Source organism: Pygoscelis adeliae, unplaced genomic scaffold (assembly GCF_000699105.1).
Source record: "Pygoscelis adeliae isolate BGI_AS28 unplaced genomic scaffold, ASM69910v1 Scaffold242, whole genome shotgun sequence".
Lineage (NCBI taxonomy): Eukaryota > Metazoa > Chordata > Aves > Sphenisciformes > Spheniscidae > Pygoscelis > Pygoscelis adeliae.
The window spans coordinates 4,453,425-4,469,840 of record NW_008824369.1 but is presented as its reverse complement, the minus strand read 5'-3'; the positions used below and the strand labels follow the sequence as shown (position 1 = coordinate 4,469,840).

The 16,416-nt window shown below is 51.5% G+C and overlaps 1 protein-coding gene across 1 annotated transcript in view; it reads left to right on the top strand.

Annotated features, from left to right (window-relative positions):
- Positions 1 to 16,367, top strand: part of TNRC18 (trinucleotide repeat containing 18) — a 71,723-nt gene extending 55,356 nt beyond the window's left edge. The window contains 13 exon segments of the mRNA XM_009320080.1: positions 3,572 to 3,811; positions 6,148 to 6,590; positions 7,406 to 7,570; positions 8,434 to 8,575; positions 9,042 to 9,159; positions 9,428 to 9,503; positions 9,877 to 9,985; positions 10,938 to 11,054; positions 11,332 to 11,496; positions 12,042 to 13,336; positions 13,681 to 13,917; positions 14,404 to 14,478; positions 15,056 to 16,367. Of these exon segments, the coding sequence (XP_009318355.1) occupies positions 3,572 to 3,811; positions 6,148 to 6,590; positions 7,406 to 7,570; positions 8,434 to 8,575; positions 9,042 to 9,159; positions 9,428 to 9,503; positions 9,877 to 9,985; positions 10,938 to 11,054; positions 11,332 to 11,496; positions 12,042 to 13,336; positions 13,681 to 13,917; positions 14,404 to 14,478; positions 15,056 to 15,262 (3,389 nt within the window). The 3' untranslated portion in view covers positions 15,263 to 16,367.
- Positions 16,368 to 16,416: the final 49 nt, after the last annotated feature.

The window sequence follows — 16,416 nt, the reverse complement described above, 5'->3', positions numbered from 1 at the left end:
CCAATGATGAGAATTGGCTTGTTTGACAAAAAAAAAGGTACAATCTTAAATTGGACATTCAAAAATAAGTAACCTCCAGAATTTGGACAGATCACACAAATCAGATGTCAATGACCCAGTAGCTGTCTAAAGTCTGCCTGTACTTAGCCTGCTTTGTGTGCTGTAGGCCTGCTTGGTGTTATGAGAAAATCATGCTATTTTTTTTACAATGTGAAATGACTCTTTTAAGTGTGTGTTTTTACTCCCCCTTCCTAAGCCTTTCCTCTCCGCATCCCCCTCAATCCGTCTTGTTACATCAGTCTTTAAAAACCAAATTGCTTAACCAATTTCTGTTCATCATTAACAAATCTTCATTTACTGCTCTCCTACAGTAAAATACCACGGCAACTTAGCTGTTAAAAGCAATGAGAAAGTTTAGTATTTTTAATTGGGTTGGTTTTTAGTTTAACGCAGGTAAAAATTTCAGGGAAAAAATCTTCTTTGGCTTCAGTTTATCTGGCATCAATAGCATTTAAATATGAATTTATTGTTTATTTTGGCTGTAGAGTTGTATGTACATGTGTACATACATATATGTACACACATATACATGCTTTTAAAAATGTCAATTAGAAAAGATATTTTTAACTTTGAATATTTTTTCCCTTGTTCAGTGTTAACAGAATTACTGTTGAAGGAAGACATGATTTTTTAAAGTCTTTTTCCCCATTGTTAACTAAAAACCACCTTTTCAGGAGAAAAAAATTAAGGCTTCAATTGTGTTAAGGCATCTGTGCGTACTTCATTTTAAGCCCACACGTAATTTGGGTACAGTAGGAGTAAAACTCCCGCTTCATATTAAATACAGGCATAATGAGTCTCTCCAAGAAGCCGTGCAGATGGCCATAGAGCACCAGCAGCTTATTTGCCACCATGACCATAAATTTGGGGGCTTAGTTTAGAAGCATGTGGGTTTGGAGCAGAGCCCCAAATGTGTTATTTTTGTTTCATTTGTTAGTTTTTGTCCCTTGGGAAATCAGGAGCAGGGATTGTGCTGTGCATGTAAAGTGGAGTTAGCAAGATCTGCCCTCGCCGTGAGAGGTGGAGGAGGATAGATCTGTGCTGTGAATATGTTAAAATGTGTTTATTTTCAGGCTGAAAATTGAATCTCATGCAGATAAAAATATAAGTGTTTTGGTAAAAATGGTGACAAGAGGCTATCTTCAGTTGTCTTCCCATAGTGTGACACCATATATTTGAAAGAGGTTAGAATAACTGCCAGGTACGTTACCGTATCGTACATTTTCTGTAGCGTGAGTAATAGCCGCTTTCATCCTGGCTTTTAAATCTGTTTTACCTTGGTGCATTTGAAATACCGTAGCTGCTGGGCACCCTTGTCCCCTCGCACATGCAGAATCTTTGAAGTGCCGAAGGAGTGGTGCTGCCCATGCTCGGCGCAACCCCTGGGCAGTCGGTGCGGCTGAGCCAAGGGTGCTGCAGGGGATTTGCACAGGACAGGTCACGGAGGGATTTTCCTGCAAACTTTCCCCTTTTTTGGCCTGTTTTCCTCCCCAGCTGCTCAGCGAGCCGCGCTCTGCTCAGCCGGCTCGCTAGGTCTGGCAGGAGGGGCTGTATGGGTTGATTTTTTTCAATTTTTTTCTGGTTTTGCTGAGAACTACTGAATTTTGGAGCCAAATGGGATGTGTGGAGGGGGTCTCAATACCCCATGGTGCGTCGTTGAACTCAGGCACGGTTTTGCTGCTTTTCAGGCAGGTGGTTTCTGCGTCTCAGAATAGCTGAGTTCATCTGGATTTGTTTTCTTTTTGGCAAAACGTTGTAGAAAAACAGCATTTGTGCCCCCTTCTCTAGTAGGGGAAGGAATCTGATCCTAATTTGCTGTAGATTTTTTTTTGCAAGTGGTTTTTATGCAAGGAGTGAGCAGGGCTGTGGATTTCTTGGTATTTACTGCAGGACTGTAGGTTTATTAGCATTTTTATATCACAAGAAACCGGCCTGAGCAACTGAAATGGGGAAGGGATTTTTATGCAGTTGGAAATTAGTATTCTGTGACTATCTGATGTATGCTACGGAGGAAAGCTCTCCTTGTTAAACAAGACTAAATAAAACCAATAGCTGGCCATTACTTCAGCTGATAAAATGCAAGGATGAGAACACTGTTTTCTGATATTCCTGTTATTTTTAATATCACGGAAAAATAATCCAAAGTGGAAAAATAACACTTGTGTTACTGGTTGTTTTTTTTTTAAAACAACCAAGTGTTGAGGACGTTTTTATCTATCCCAGGGGGCATACGTGAAAAGAAAAGGATTTTCATGTTCATTCCAGCTCATTTTGGAGGGATCTGGTTTCTCATTTGGCTGGCTTTCAGACGCAGGGATAGTGGCTGGCGGGGAGCTGGCGAGTGGGCTCGGGCGGGGAGAGCAGGGCTCCTGCTAGCGGTGGAAATTTTCCAGCAACCTTGATGATCCTACTTAAGCCCTCAACTTCAAGAGAAATGAAATATCTTTTCCAGACCCACTTTTCAGTTAGATATATATATTTCTATGTGCTCATATATGTGTGTGTATATGTATGTGTGTGGTATATGTGCATTTGTGTAGTGACTCTTGCTCACCAGCACTAACTGGATGAGATGCTGTTAAAGTTAATTGCCTTTGAGCTGATGACAGACTCTTGGGAAGTGCTGTAGGAAGGGAGAGGTGCCACTCTCAGAGCATCTACCCCCAAAATACCTGCTGTATATACACACCGCAAAGGAAAACCCCAGCCTTCTGCTCTCTGCGGGTGTCAGCCGAGGCAGGCAGCAAGGCTGATTTCTTTGCCAGAATTCAATTTTGGGCTGTGGGCAGCTCTTCCTGCCTGTTGCTGAGCTGGGCTTCCCTAGCCTGAGCTGTAGAGAGGGAAATGAAAGGCATGGAGAGTTTTGAGGCAGAGCGTTTAAACACTCCTCCTTCTCTCCAACACTACCTACACTTTCACCCTTTATGCATTCCAAATCCATTGCTTTCAAATTATTATTTCCCTCCCCACCTTTGCATTTTTGCCTCCTGCCCCTTCTCCTCTCTGTGTCCTCCTTGCCTCCCACCATGGCACAGGCTGATCTCTGGTATTCCCCTTCCATGCTGATCTCTGATTCTGATTACGCTAATGGATTTCGTTACGGAGGAAGAGGTGGTGGGCGGGAGGGGAATCCCACAGCTCCGAGGTTGGGATTTTCAAAGGAATTAAGCTTTTAATTCCTCCTGAAAGCTGCAGGGAAGGGGTGCGTGGCATCCTTTTCAAATCTCTGCCAACACCCTGCTCTTCCCTCCCTCGCCTTGAAGGGGTCCTCTTTGCCGTACCCTGTATTGCTGTGTCCTTCAAGGGTGGTGGTACGTAGGGTGATAACGGCTGTATGGCTGCAAAGGCACATGTGTGTCCGTGGCCAACATCTTCTGGCTCAGCTCATGGGTGGCTCAGTGCTACTCACGTGAGCACAGAGCAGCAGGAGAGTTATCGGTTTGGGGTGGAAATGTGGCTGATGCACAACTCCATGAGATTTGTAATGGGCTCCCTCTTTTCTGCGTGCTAGATTCTAGCTCAGAGGAAGAGGAAGAGGAGGATGAAGAGGAAGAGGAGGAAGCAGAGGACTATGGGACGGATGGCACTGACAGGCTTTCATCGCCTGCCCTTGACGAGAGCGGCCTGGGCCTTCTAGCGAGGTTTGCCGCCAGCGCAATGCCTAGCCCCATCGTTCCCCCTCCACTTTCCATCATCCAGCTGGAGGCCAAGCAGAAGGCGAAGAAGAAGGAGGAGCGGCAGAGCTTGATGGGTGAGTTGCATGGTTAGGGTTGGCGCCATGGGGGCAAGGTAGAAGGTTGAGGGGGTCCTACTGTGCTGCAAGAGAGCAGGATGTTACCCAGACACTGTCTTGCCCTTTCTTTGCTTTTGGCTGCTTGGTCCTGATGCTGAAGGTGGGGGGGAATCACCTGGCAAGAAAACAAGTACTAGTCACAGGTATGGCAGGTTTAGCAGCTGCAGCCATGGCTTCCCTAGGGGCAGCTGCCTGTGGCTTTCTCAAAGTTTCCTCTTTTCCTGCCTGGCGAATCCTTAACAGTCATACTGCAAAGGCAAGCGATGGGATACCGTGTCCCCTTGGACAGAGTGCTGAAGGCAGTGAAGTGCTGTTACATTTTAGGGAAGGAAGCATGTGCTAAGTGCAGCTGATCTTAGATACCCAAGAGAAGGAGAGACACCCAAGCAGAAGAAAAACCCCTTCAATCAGCCCATCCCATCAGCTTCCTCACAGAAACTGGCCAGCGAGACTTGAAACAAGCATTTCTTCCTCTGCTCATGTGTTTGCAGTGCCAGACCCTGTGTTTCTGTCCCCGTCTCTGTCTCAGTTTCAGTGTGTTACACATAATTGGCAGTTTCATTGCTTCCTCTCCCCATGCCCTGCTGCACAAGTGCCCATTGGTGACATCGTTCCCGGTCAGACAGATCTATATGGTCTCCATTTATAAATTCTCTATTAATATTTATTAAGTGATAATGGAATTTATGGCATGCTTCAGAATGGAAAATTATGTCTTCCTTGGGAGCCCGGCTTGTTTTAGCACTGTTTCCATGCTATATTAGGCTTTTGCCAACTTGTTCCAACAGCCTCTGTTAAGAATTTATCGTCTTGTAACCTGCCCTCCTTGAAACTGGAAGCATCTAGAAATTGTCTCATGCGGCAGTGAGAGAGGAGAAGGGGTGTTGTAATTTCCAATGGGCTTTTCATTTTTGAGCCTTGCCAGCTTTGATTTTGACAGGCTTGCTCTTTTCCTGCTCATGCCCCGCTGTCTCAGGGGAAGAGGTTTAGCTAGAAGATGAGAGCAGGTTCCTGCAGACTGAATTTACCCAGGAAAGTGAGCGTATTTGAGAGAGAAGGACTGAGAGAAGATGCTCTCCATGCTTGTGCCTTGTATGTTTTCATTTACCCACATGAATGTTGTTCGGTCCTGTATGTCCTTTCTCAAGGGTCTTCTGCAAGCAATGGTTATCACAGCAGGGGCCGTTCACTGTTGGGTTCGAGAAGAGATTCTGCCAGGTGAGGCCTGATTTCAGACCTTGTTGGTCTGAAGGCAGAGTCACGCAAATGAGAGTGCAGAGAGGGCAGATCCACAGCAGGTTGGAGGAGGATACAAGAGAGACCTTTGGCTGACGCTCTTTTTTGGAGAGGGAGAACCAGGTTCTGCTGATGTTTCTGCACATCTTCAGAGGTGCTGTGCCATCCCATGAGGTCCCATTTTCCCATGTGCCCTGGGAAATAAGTGGATTTAGAAAATCTGGGCTGTGTCTCTTGTTCCAACATAGACTTACTGCATGACCTCGGGCAAGTTTCTTCCTGGCTGTTTGTATCTCTCTGATGGCACAGTGCCTCTGCAGCCACAGTGCTTTGCCTACCCTCCTGCCCATGTTGCTGGGTATGTAGGTGCTGCCTCAGTTTCCCTTCTGCCCATGTAAATATATGATCTTGCTTTCCTTTATCAGATTCTGGGGAACACAGTGCAGGTGGACATCTTGGCATTGCTACAATATTTCAGGCCTCTGGGTACTGCTATGCCTGTGATGCTAATCAGAGGCCAATGTGAGGGGATTTCCATTTGCCCCAGACAAAAGATCATTTACCTCTCTTGACTTTAAGGTGATTACCTGAGCCAATAAAAAGATCTGTGGTGTCTGATGGCCAGTGGGAAAAAATAAGCTGAAAACTGGGTTTATTCAGTTCGTTAAAGAGATCATTCTGAAACGAAGGTGAGACTGGAGAGGACTCCCCCAGGAGGGGAGGAAGGCTCAGTATGTGGGGTTCATGCTTTGCTTCAGCTGAGGAACTCCTTTTTGTGGAGGGGCAAATATTAGAGGATGTTTTGTCCTACGAGCTTCCCTGCAGGGTTTTGGTTGTGGGAGAAGGTGGACTCTGGTTTGGGGACTTATTTTCAGGGAAATCAGTGTTTTATGGGGTGGAAATGCAGATCTGAGGGATGTGAGGATTGGAAAGGGGAGCACCAAGGGCTCTGTTGAACTGGCACGGCATCTCCCATGAAGCCCAAAAGCTTCCAGCAGGACGTGGACCCTCTTGGCTCAGCCAGAGCTTTGAGTGATGGTTAAATCCTTTGCACCTAGGGACGGAGTTTGAATACACTGACTCGGAGAGTGAGATCAAGATCAGGAAGAAGTCGCCTTCAGGGCTGCTGCGGGGAAAGAAGGGGCCACTGGAGGCAAGCAGCATCCCACCAAGCCAGGCCCCCAGCAGCCTTGACTCCGGATCTGGGAGCGCTGACAAGGCCAAGCTTGGGTCTGAGAAAGGCCGCAAGCTGAAGAAATTCAAGTCCCCCAAGGACTTGAGCTTTGAGTTTGGGCTGGAGGCCAGCGATGATGACCTGTGGAACCGGCGCCGGAGCGAGCGGATCTTCCTCCATGACGCCACCACGTCCTCGGCCATGCTGACCCCCGCAGCGCCTGCCAGCTCCACTCCTGTCTCCAAGCCTGGGCGCTGTGGCAAGGGGGCACCCATGAGCCCCAAAAAGGAGGGCAGCAAGGGGAAGGAGAGGAAGGAGCTAAGCAAGGTGAGGAATGCGCTGGCAGAATTGGTGTGGGACCCTTGGGAGCTGAGGGGGTGGGGAGGGTGATTAACTCCACTAGGGCAGAGGAGAGTTAAGTCCTGTCTCAGCAGTTGTCCCAGTGCTGTTTGGTTGCCCCTTGTCACCCCTGCCAGCCCCACGTATGCCCAGAGGAGCTGTCAGGCTTGAATCTGACTCGCAGGGAGTAAAAGCCTGTTGTGTTTGAACAGAGCAGGTTACTTGTGTCACCCTCCGTGTCCCAAATCCATCCTGCTTGGGTTGGCCAGAGTGGACCTGCATTAAAACATCTGTGAAATCTCTCTCCCACTCTCTGCACGACCTTATCTGCTTGCTGAGCTGTGGCCCCCACTCTGGCCTTTTATATGGTGTCTTCTGAGGGCTGTCCCTGGCTGGTGGTGGCAGTGATCTCTGGGTTGCTGGCTCTTCATCTTGGCTGAAAGCTCGTCTCCCTCCGGCTCTGGTTCAGTTCATGGCAGCGTTGTGGAGGAGCACTGATTGTGGGGAGAGTTAGACAAGTTACTTGTGACATGAGGCCAGCTGGGATCATCTTGGAACTCTTTGGGGGAATGTTTGATGGGCAGGAATTGCTCTCTAGGGTAATGAAAGCTCTTCCCAAAATGTGTGAAGCTTGAAAGCAGAGCTGGGAGATGTAGGATGTGGTGTGATCAGTGAACTAACTGCTGGGTGAATGTCATCCTACCTGTGCACAGCCTGCTTTGCTCCACCTTTCCCCTCTTCCTGGGCCCAGATCTTTACCAATCCTCTCTTTACTGATGGGAGTGTTTTCTTTTTATTTTTAGCAGCGGAAGAAGGGTAAAGAAACACCCTGCTGTTCCTCCTCCTCATCCATGTCTCCTCCTGGCATCCCTAGCTCCCCATCTGATGTTCGTGTCAGCCTGGCGAATGCCCTGGGCTCCACCAAGAAGAGCAAAGCCAAGGTGAAAGCCAAGGAGGTGAAAAAAGAGGTGAGGGGCTGGTTCTAGTCTGGGTGAATTGGAGGGTGGCTGGCAGAGCCCTGCTCTTTTCCTGGACTGTTGCAGTGTGAGGGAGGGAAAACAGACATGCAGGTTTTGCTGGGTGTGTCACAGGCAAAATGCTGGTTTGAGAAGCCTAAAATCCAAGGATGACTATCAGGTAGTACCTGCTGCTACCATCTGGCGTTCGTTTGCCTTCATCCCCCAAATTAATGAGCAGGCAGGATTTTCTCTAAGGCCACCACAGGGTGGAGGGAGAGCCTTCATAGATAGCAAGGACCAAAGAGATGGTGATGGAGTTGCCTTGCTCTGCACTGGGTGAGCCAGGTCACAACTGGTTTCTGCTCCATTGCTCTAGCCTGTCTTCTCTCAACACACATTACCGCATCTTCTTACATGATTTCTGAGTGTAATGCTTATGGTCTGTGTGTAACGGCAAGAAACGGATCGTGGGGCTTTGAGAAGAAATACGAACGGTGCCTCCTGCCTGTTCAGTGGAGACAGAGTCTCAGGAACACTGTGTGGAGAGATGGTGAATGCAGAGCAAAGCTACAGCTGTCTGCTCCACAGCATCTCTCCTAACCTCCAGGAGTGAGATGTGGCTAGGGTGTGTGAAATAGCTTTTGGTCAGCTGTCAATGCTGCTTGGGGATAAACCCAGAGAAACAAAGGTCTTTGTTCAACCAAAAAGCAAGTTTGGGTACACCCACTTAACTCTCTGTGTGATTAACATTGCTGGGGATGGAGACAAGTTTGTCCCAATATCCTCAGGTTATTTGTTGCTGGAGGAAGGTGAGATGGGATCAGACTGTTGCCTGTTGTCATCCAGCTGATGTGCTGCTTGCTCTCCTGCAGAACCGAGGGAAAGGAGGAGCTGTCAGCAAGCTCATGGAGAGCATGGCAGCAGAGGAGGATTTTGAACCCAACCAAGACAGCAGCTTCTCAGAGGATGAGAACATCCCACTGAGCATGCTGGTTGAGCGACCACCCACACCAGGTGAGGGGAGGAGGGGCCAGGGGGCTAGTTGTACAGGTCGAGGAGCTGGGCAAGTATCCCAGGGCTGTTCAGAGGAGGACTGTGCTGCTTTCACATGTTCCTCATCCAAAGCCATGAGTCCTTGGGGTGGAGATACCACTTTTCCAGTCCATTTGGCTTGCCAAAAACAAGCCTTATCAGAGTGGCCCAGTGTGACATCTAGATGAAGCCCAGGCTCTGAGCTGCCCTATTTTCATTTCCTGGTATATTACTATTACCAAGAGGGAGCACTTTTTAGTATTACCAAGAGGGCAAAATTTTCCTCTGCCAGGAGCTAGCCAGAGAGCGCATGCCTTTTCTGCAAAGGGCTTACTGGCCTTTTCCTAAGGGAGGGTGATGCTGGGAGTATGAGGTTTCCTTCTCCCCTTGTGGTCGCTTTTTCATGTAAGGTGCTCTCTAATCCCCATCTTGCTCCAACACCTCACAGCTCCCCGCTCCTGCATAATTGACAAGGATGAGCTGAAAGACGGTCTGCGTGTCCTCATCCCCATGGATGACAAGCTGCTCTATGCCGGGCATGTCAAGACGGTGCATTCACCAGACATGTGAGTTGAGGGGCTACCATATCCATCCGGGCTCTGCCGGTGAACGGGGACGGAGCTGATGCAGGGATCGATTTGGGGGTTGTGTAGAGCTGGCTGGAGAGAGACTGACAGAGTCTGGCAGGGAGGGAAGGAGAGTTCACTCTGGTTTATCAGCGCTGAGGAAAATCCAATTATCTTTCATTAAATGCTCTCAAATAAACTGGTGGTAGGGCTCAGAAGGGGGATGTCAGCTGATCGGGGTGATGTCTTCTGGGCCTTTGTGTTTCAGATACCGTGTGGTGGTGGAAGGCGAGAGGGGAAACCGTCCTCACATTTACTGCCTGGAGCAGCTCTTGCAGGAAGCGGTATGTGAGGCCAAAGAGTGCCTGTCCTTGGTGCCTGAGCCCTGTTTTGGGGCTAGCTGGAAGCCTCCTCCTCCCCCAGCTGGGGCTGCAGGGATGCCCTGGTCCTGCCTCTGTGGCCAGTCTTGACAGAGCTCCCCTTGGTGTGGGTCGCTGCCCCGTGGCTGAGCCTCCCCACTGGCAGTGGGCACTAGGCCTGTATGCCAGGAGGGATAGTCCATCACGCTGCCCTGTGAGCAGACAGGAGGCCATTTCCCAGCAGGGAAAAACTGTCCCTTGCCTTCTCCAGAGCTGCTTTGCTACATGCCAGGTGTGGTGGGGTGGTCTGTGCTGGTGCCAAGAACGTCAGTAATTGCCTTCCTCTTGCCCCAAGCAGATCATCGATGTGAAACCACCTTCAGTGCGATTCCTGCCCGAAGGCACGAGGATTGCAGCCTACTGGAGTCAGCAGTACCGCTGCCTTTACCCAGGGACAGTTGTTCGAGGTAAGGCCACCCTGGCTGCTCTGCGCTGTGGACCAGGCATGTCTCAGTCCTATGTGTCCTGAGGGATGTCAGGCTTGCCTGGGGAAGCCTTGAGGTCTGCTGTGAGCCTCCTGGAGGTCAGAGCCTGGCCCATTCCTCTCCTCCGGTCATGCCCAACTCAGTCATGATGCTGGTTTAGTAACGTCCTGTTGGTCCAGGAGATGTGCTCTCATAGGAAGAGGTCTGAGCAATTTAGGAGCTTAAAATATCAGGGAAATTCAACACACTTCAAAAAGTCAGAGTTAACTCCAGGCACCAAAGATTTCTGAGACTGTGGAGGTTTCTAAATCACCTGCACACTCATAGGTTTGTCTCTGACACATCAACTCCCCCATCTGGTCCCATTAAAAAGCCAGTGAAGAGCCCTGGACAATTCTACCATGGCTGGTCTTGCTTTTGGGCTCTTGGTGGCAGTATGTGTGTGTAAGGGAAGAATTACTTACGAGTTATAGACTAGTGATGCTGATGCAAGAAGAGAGGGTGGGAACACAGCTTATTTCTCTTGGAGAGAAGGTGAAAAGCAGCAGCTTGTGATTGCTAAGAGTAATTACAAAACACAGGTCGAAAAAACCCCCAAGAGATACTGCAGTGAAAACAGAAGTGAATTTCTGCAAGAATAGAGAGAAATAGGGGAAAGAGGTGGGAAGTCAAACTGGAACGGTTGGTATGTTCTGGAGCAGTGCTGCTGCCTGGGAAATTTTACACTGGGTGGGCTGGTTTAGTATTATCAGGGACTTTCCGTTGCTGAGCAAGCCTTACGTGCTCTTCCTTGCACAGCCTAGGAAAGGTGGGGATGGGATGGTTTGGAGGTGGTGCAAGATCCCTGTCTTCCCCCACGTCCCCACTTCTCTGACAAGGGGTTCGTACTCTGATGTTTGTCCCTAATCCCATCTTCTGCTCCCCCAACCCACAGGAGCCCTGGATCTGGAGGAAGATGGTGATCTCATCACAGTAGAGTTTGATGATGGGGACACGGGACGTATCCCACTGTCTCACATTCGGCTTCTCCCACCTGACTACAAGATCCAGTGTGAGTCTTGCTGTTCAGTTTTTTACATGACACTTCCCACTATGAAATGTAGGGAGTTTCAGGCCACCTGCCTCTGAGATTTTGGGGCAAGTTCACAGACTTTCAACCACAAAGATTGCACCATCAATTATGGACATGCAGAGCTGGGGTGGGATATAACCCATAGGGAAAAAGGCCCAGTCCCTATTGCAGAATTGGTAGGGATATGTTCCCTGTATCGCATCTCTGTTTTATGTGTTATTTGACTGCATTTGACCATCTCTTTGACCTGTTCCAGGTGCTGAGCCTTCCCCGGCCCTTTTGGTGCCCAGCACCAAGCGCCGTAGCCGTAAATCCAGCAAAGACACTGGAGAAGGAAAAGAGGGAGCTACACTGGGGTCAGAGGAGCCTGTGTCAAAGGGCAAGGGGCGAGGGAGAAAGCCAAGCGTCAAGGCAAAAGCTGGTAGGTTGCACCACTGCCAGACCTAGAGTTGGGAGAGTCCTTACACAGTTCCCCACCGCTCTCCTCAAGTTAGAGCTGTTGCCTGGGGCAAGATTTGGAGGGGAATGGGCGCACTGCTTGAGTGCAGAGCATCCATGCATCAGCTCACTCTGCTGTGGCTACAGTTTGCAGGAGGCTGGCTCAGAAGCTGGCCTGTGCTGCAAGAGCCGCCTCCTGTCAGTCAAGGCTGCAGGGCAGGGTCCCTTTTTCAGCTGAGCATCTCAGCAGCCATCAGTAGGGTCAAAGATGCAGGAAATCTGCAGTTTGGTTCCCCTGCAGTTGAAGCAGCATCGCTGGGCGTTGCCCATCAGCTGCTCGCAGGCGCTGGCATCAGGCCAGGCTGCTTAGTAAGGCTGTTCAGTGAGCAGTGAGGACCTGTGCCTCTTTGGGGATACCTAAGCAGTCAGGAAGAAGCCACCCTTGGCCAGAGACCGGTCAGCACTGGTGTCTGGTTGTGTCTGAGCTAATAGTGCCCATCATGCCTTTGTGTTTCCTCCCCTCTGCAGAAGAGGCTGCATTGCCAGAAGAGAAGGATCAGGTTGAGTCTGCACCTGTTACCTCTTCAGTCCCAGAGAAGCCAGCCTGCTTGGGCAAGCCAAGCATGAAGGGGTCACGAAAATCGCAACCGCTGTCAACTGGAGGCTCTCCTGCCCCCACAGAGGAAAAGCGGTCAAAAGCCAGCAAAATGAAAATCTCCACTAAGCTGCATAGCCCCCCCCAACCCACTTACCAGCCTGCTGTGTTCGGCAGCATCCTCGGCACGGAGCCCTACAGTGACCTCCCGGGGACGCTGGCAACCTTCGGCTCCAGCGATGCTTCAGCGTCGAAAGCCAAGGCCAAGAAAGGGCGGCCCACAGAAGAGACGCAGGAGTTTGGCACCATGGTCAAGGCTCAGAGGAAGCATGACAACGAAATCCTGATCAAGCTGGACCATGAGGGCGTGATGTCTCCAAAGACAAAGAAGATGAAGGAGGCGATGAGGATGCTGGAGGACTCGAACCTGGCCAGTCGCAGAGACGGCAAGAGTCTCTTGGGGCTGGGCTATTCCCCTGCAGTGGGTGCGGAGGGCAAGCAGAAATCTTCCCGAGCCAAAGCAGCTGAGGGAGACCCTTCCCCTGCCAGCTTCGGAGGAAAGTTCGATGGCTCAGTGGAGAGCCTCACTGCTTCGAAGGACCAGGAAGAAAAGGCAGCAGCTCCAGCAGCCGTGGAGGAGTCTGAGAGCAACAGCAGCGACAGCAGCTCAGAGTCAGAGGGAGAAGAGGAGGCTGAGAAGAACCGAGGGGAAGCCCAGGACAGCAGCTCGGCCAGCTCGAGAGCATCCACCCCTCTCTCTTCCTCCAACTCCTCCTCCTCTTCCTCTTCTAGCAGCAGCTCCTCTTCATCCTCCTCTTCCTCCTCTTCCTCAGCCTCATCGACCTCTTCTTCATCGAGCTCCAGCTCTTCTTCTTCCTCCACTACAGATGAAGACTCCTCCTGTAGCTCCGATGACGAAGTAGCTGAGGCCCAGCCAAGTTCCTCGGTGCAGCAAACCCTCCCACCCAAGCAAACCAAGCAGGCAGGGAAATCCCGTACGTCCTCCCACCCCCAGAGCCAGAAACAGCCGGCGCAGCAGCCGGTGCAACAGCCGGCACCGCAGCAGAGCGGCAACAAGAGCAGGCCCAAAAAGCGCGAGGGCATCCACCTGCCCACCACCAAGGAGCTGGCCAAGCGCCAGCGACTGCCGTCGGTGGAGAACAGGCCCAAGATTGCTGCTTTCCTTCCCGCACGGCAGCTGTGGAAGTGGTTTGGGAAACCCACACAGGTAAACAGGGCCTCTCCCACCGCTCCGTAGTGCTCTGTGCTGGCGTTTGCCTTGTGGTGCCTCTTACCTGTGCCCTTTCCCTTCTGGGGTGGTGAAACTCCGCTGGTATGGTGTGTCCCCAGCCAAGGTCTACAGTTTGCAAGGAGATTGGGGTTGGCCTTCGCTGTGTCTGGGGGAGCCATCCTGCATGGCGTGTCCCTCTGCCCTGTTTCCTGTGGGAATGCCTGTGGACGCTGTGGCTCTGCCGACAGCGAAGAGTGGGATGCGGGACAGGGCAAGCAGTGGTGGTTGGGGGAAACTTGGGCAATCCCTGGCTGCTCACCTGTGTGATCCTCTCTTGGCAGAGACGAGGAATGAAAGGGAAGGCCAGGAAGCTCTTCTACAAGGCCATTGTCCGGGGCAAGGAGATAATCCGCATCGGAGACTGTGCGGTCTTCCTCTCAGCCGGCCGCCCCAACCTGCCCTACATTGGCCGGATCCAGAGCATGTGGGAGTCGTGGGGGAACAACATGGTGGTCCGAGTCAAATGGTTTTATCACCCAGAAGAAACCAACCCTGGGAAGAAACTCAACGAAGGCAAGGTAGGCTGGTCTCCTTTGCCGAGAGGGCTGCAATGCTGCTTGTTTCCTTTTGTTTCCAAGGATGAGGAAAACACCCGTGGCCCAGTTTGTTACTCGTACCGTAATGGGGGTGGCCCCATCATTACATGTTGTGGGGGCTGCCCGTGATGTGTACAAGCCTGGTGTTTACCCCTTGAGCAGGGGAAGGGTGGGTTTTGTCATACGAGGAGATAAAAGACTTCTGTGTTGGTCCAAAAAGAGTGTCAAGAGCTGTATTGAGTCTTTTTACAGTGTAAAAACGACTGGCCTGGTGCTCAGAAACACTGAATTTTGCACACGTGTGCAGTGCGGTTTACAGTAGGCTCTTAGTATTTATTACCAGTAGCTGTGGATGGGGGTTGAGGTTGTGAAGGCACACGTGGTGGGCAGGAGGTGATAGCATGGAAAAACAACTAATTCACCTGCTTTTCATTTCTGTTTTCTCTTTTCTCTTCCTCTTGGGCACAGCGCTGGGATCAGAAATCGGGCAGGAGTCTGTCCACAGCTTTGCAGGCATCCAACCAGAGGAAGGACTTTATGGAGGTTGGTGAGGTTGGGGGAGGGCTGGGAGGGGGTGCTGGGGACGCTGTAACAAATGCTGCTGGAGAAATGCCCCCCGAGCTTCTCTGGCTCTTGCTTTTTGCCTCAGCTGCTGAGTCCGCAGTGCCCAGGACTTTGGATGGGTGTTTCTGGGAGGCTGGGAGTAGCTGCAGGTGTGCTGGGTGCTGGGAGGAACACCCAGGCTGGCTGGTATCCAGCACCCATCTTTGCATTTGCATCCTTGAAGCGAGGGTGGCAAACTCCCGGCCTCCATATTCCCCTGTCCGTGCGCTCGGCAGCTGCGGCGTTCCCATCGGTGGGAGCTGAGTGAGAGTGAGGGCTCAGGTTTAGTGCGCTGGACGGATTGTGTCCACGCTGCCTGTGGGCCCATGCAGATTCCCACTGTCCCTCCCCTGAGCTGGCAGTGGGGATGAGCGGGGAGTTCTGCTTGAGTGTGAGCACAAGCCCTGGCCAGTCGTGATGGATGTTTTTCCTGCGTATTGAAGATGATGCTGTAAATGCTGTGAGATCTAATGGCTCCTTTTCTTTCCATCTCCCTCCTTCCGTTCCTGTAATGCAGCGAGCCCTCTACCAGTCCTCACACGTGGATGAAAACGATGTCCAGACCATCTCACACAAGTGTCTTGTTGTTGGTCTGGATCAATATGAGCAGATGCTAAAGACGAAGAAATACCAAGACAGTGAGGACCTCTACTACCTTGCAGGGACCTACGAGCCCACTACGGGCATGATCTTCAACACCGACGGGGTCCCTGTCATCTGCTGACCGCCCAGGGGACACGTGCCACCCCCTGGGAAGAGACGGGACAAACCTGAGGACGTGCCTGTTCAGACGACATGATTGTTTCTTTCAATGCTCATGACTTCTGTGTCACGCTACAGACAGGAGAGCGCGAGAGACACGAGGAGGAAGGAGAGGGCTGAAGGAAGGGGGTTAGGGAAGCAGTTACAGGACTTGAGGAAGATGCCGTTGGGGGGTGGTGGTGGTGCTTGAACCCCAAGGCTCTTCTGGAAGTGGCTTTAAGTAAGGTGACACTTGACCAACTTCTCCCTTCCTCCTTTTGGTCCAGGAAAGCACATGGGTCCCGTGATCATTTCACCAGCGGGACCCCCCGGCAGGAGGGATCCCTTTTGTGTCATTTGCCCCATCAGTAACTCAGAAGCCGCCTGTACGTGGAAGGACACCCGCTAGCCTTCTGCGTACGCTCCTCTCCCTCCTTATATTCCCTTTCCTGCTTAAGTTTCGCATGACCCTTTAGGAAGGACAGGGTGAAAGAGAAAGGAGATGAGTCTCTCTCAGCGCCTCGTCTCGATCCTCTCAGCGCCTTTTTGCGGTTCCCTTTCCCTGGAGGCCCCTGGCCGGCAATGTGGAGCACGAAGGGGCAGAGCCGGCCCCAGCACGGAGATGGCAGAAAAGGTCCTCCGGGCTGGGAGGAGCCGGATGGAAGACGAGCCAACATCCAGTCTGGGATGCTGCCTTTCCCACTGCCTCGAACAAACAGTCTGAAGCCGCCTTCCCCATCCCTCTGCATCCCTCCTGCCCTGGAAAGGCGCTGGGGGGAGCGAGCGCATGGCCAGGGGGTGACACTTGGCAAACAGAGAACTCGTCTTGGAGCGTGCAGTGAAGGGGGGCAGGAAATGACTGGTAAAAGCTGCTGCTCGATGCTTGGAGCAGAGGAGACCACAGGCCGTTGGATTTTGGCATCCCTCGCCCAGCTTTACGCCCCATGCCTTGCCTGAGCAGAGATGTGGAGCTGCTGGGAAGCCCCCTCCCTTCATTTGAAGGGAATGGGGATAGAGTGCGAAGCCCGGCCATGCCTGCCTGTGGCGTTTCCACAGCCAGAGCCCCACTGCCACCTTGGGCTCGGGGAAGGGACCATTCGGCCGGCCAACCTCCCAACGGCTCCCCGGGAGCCCCCA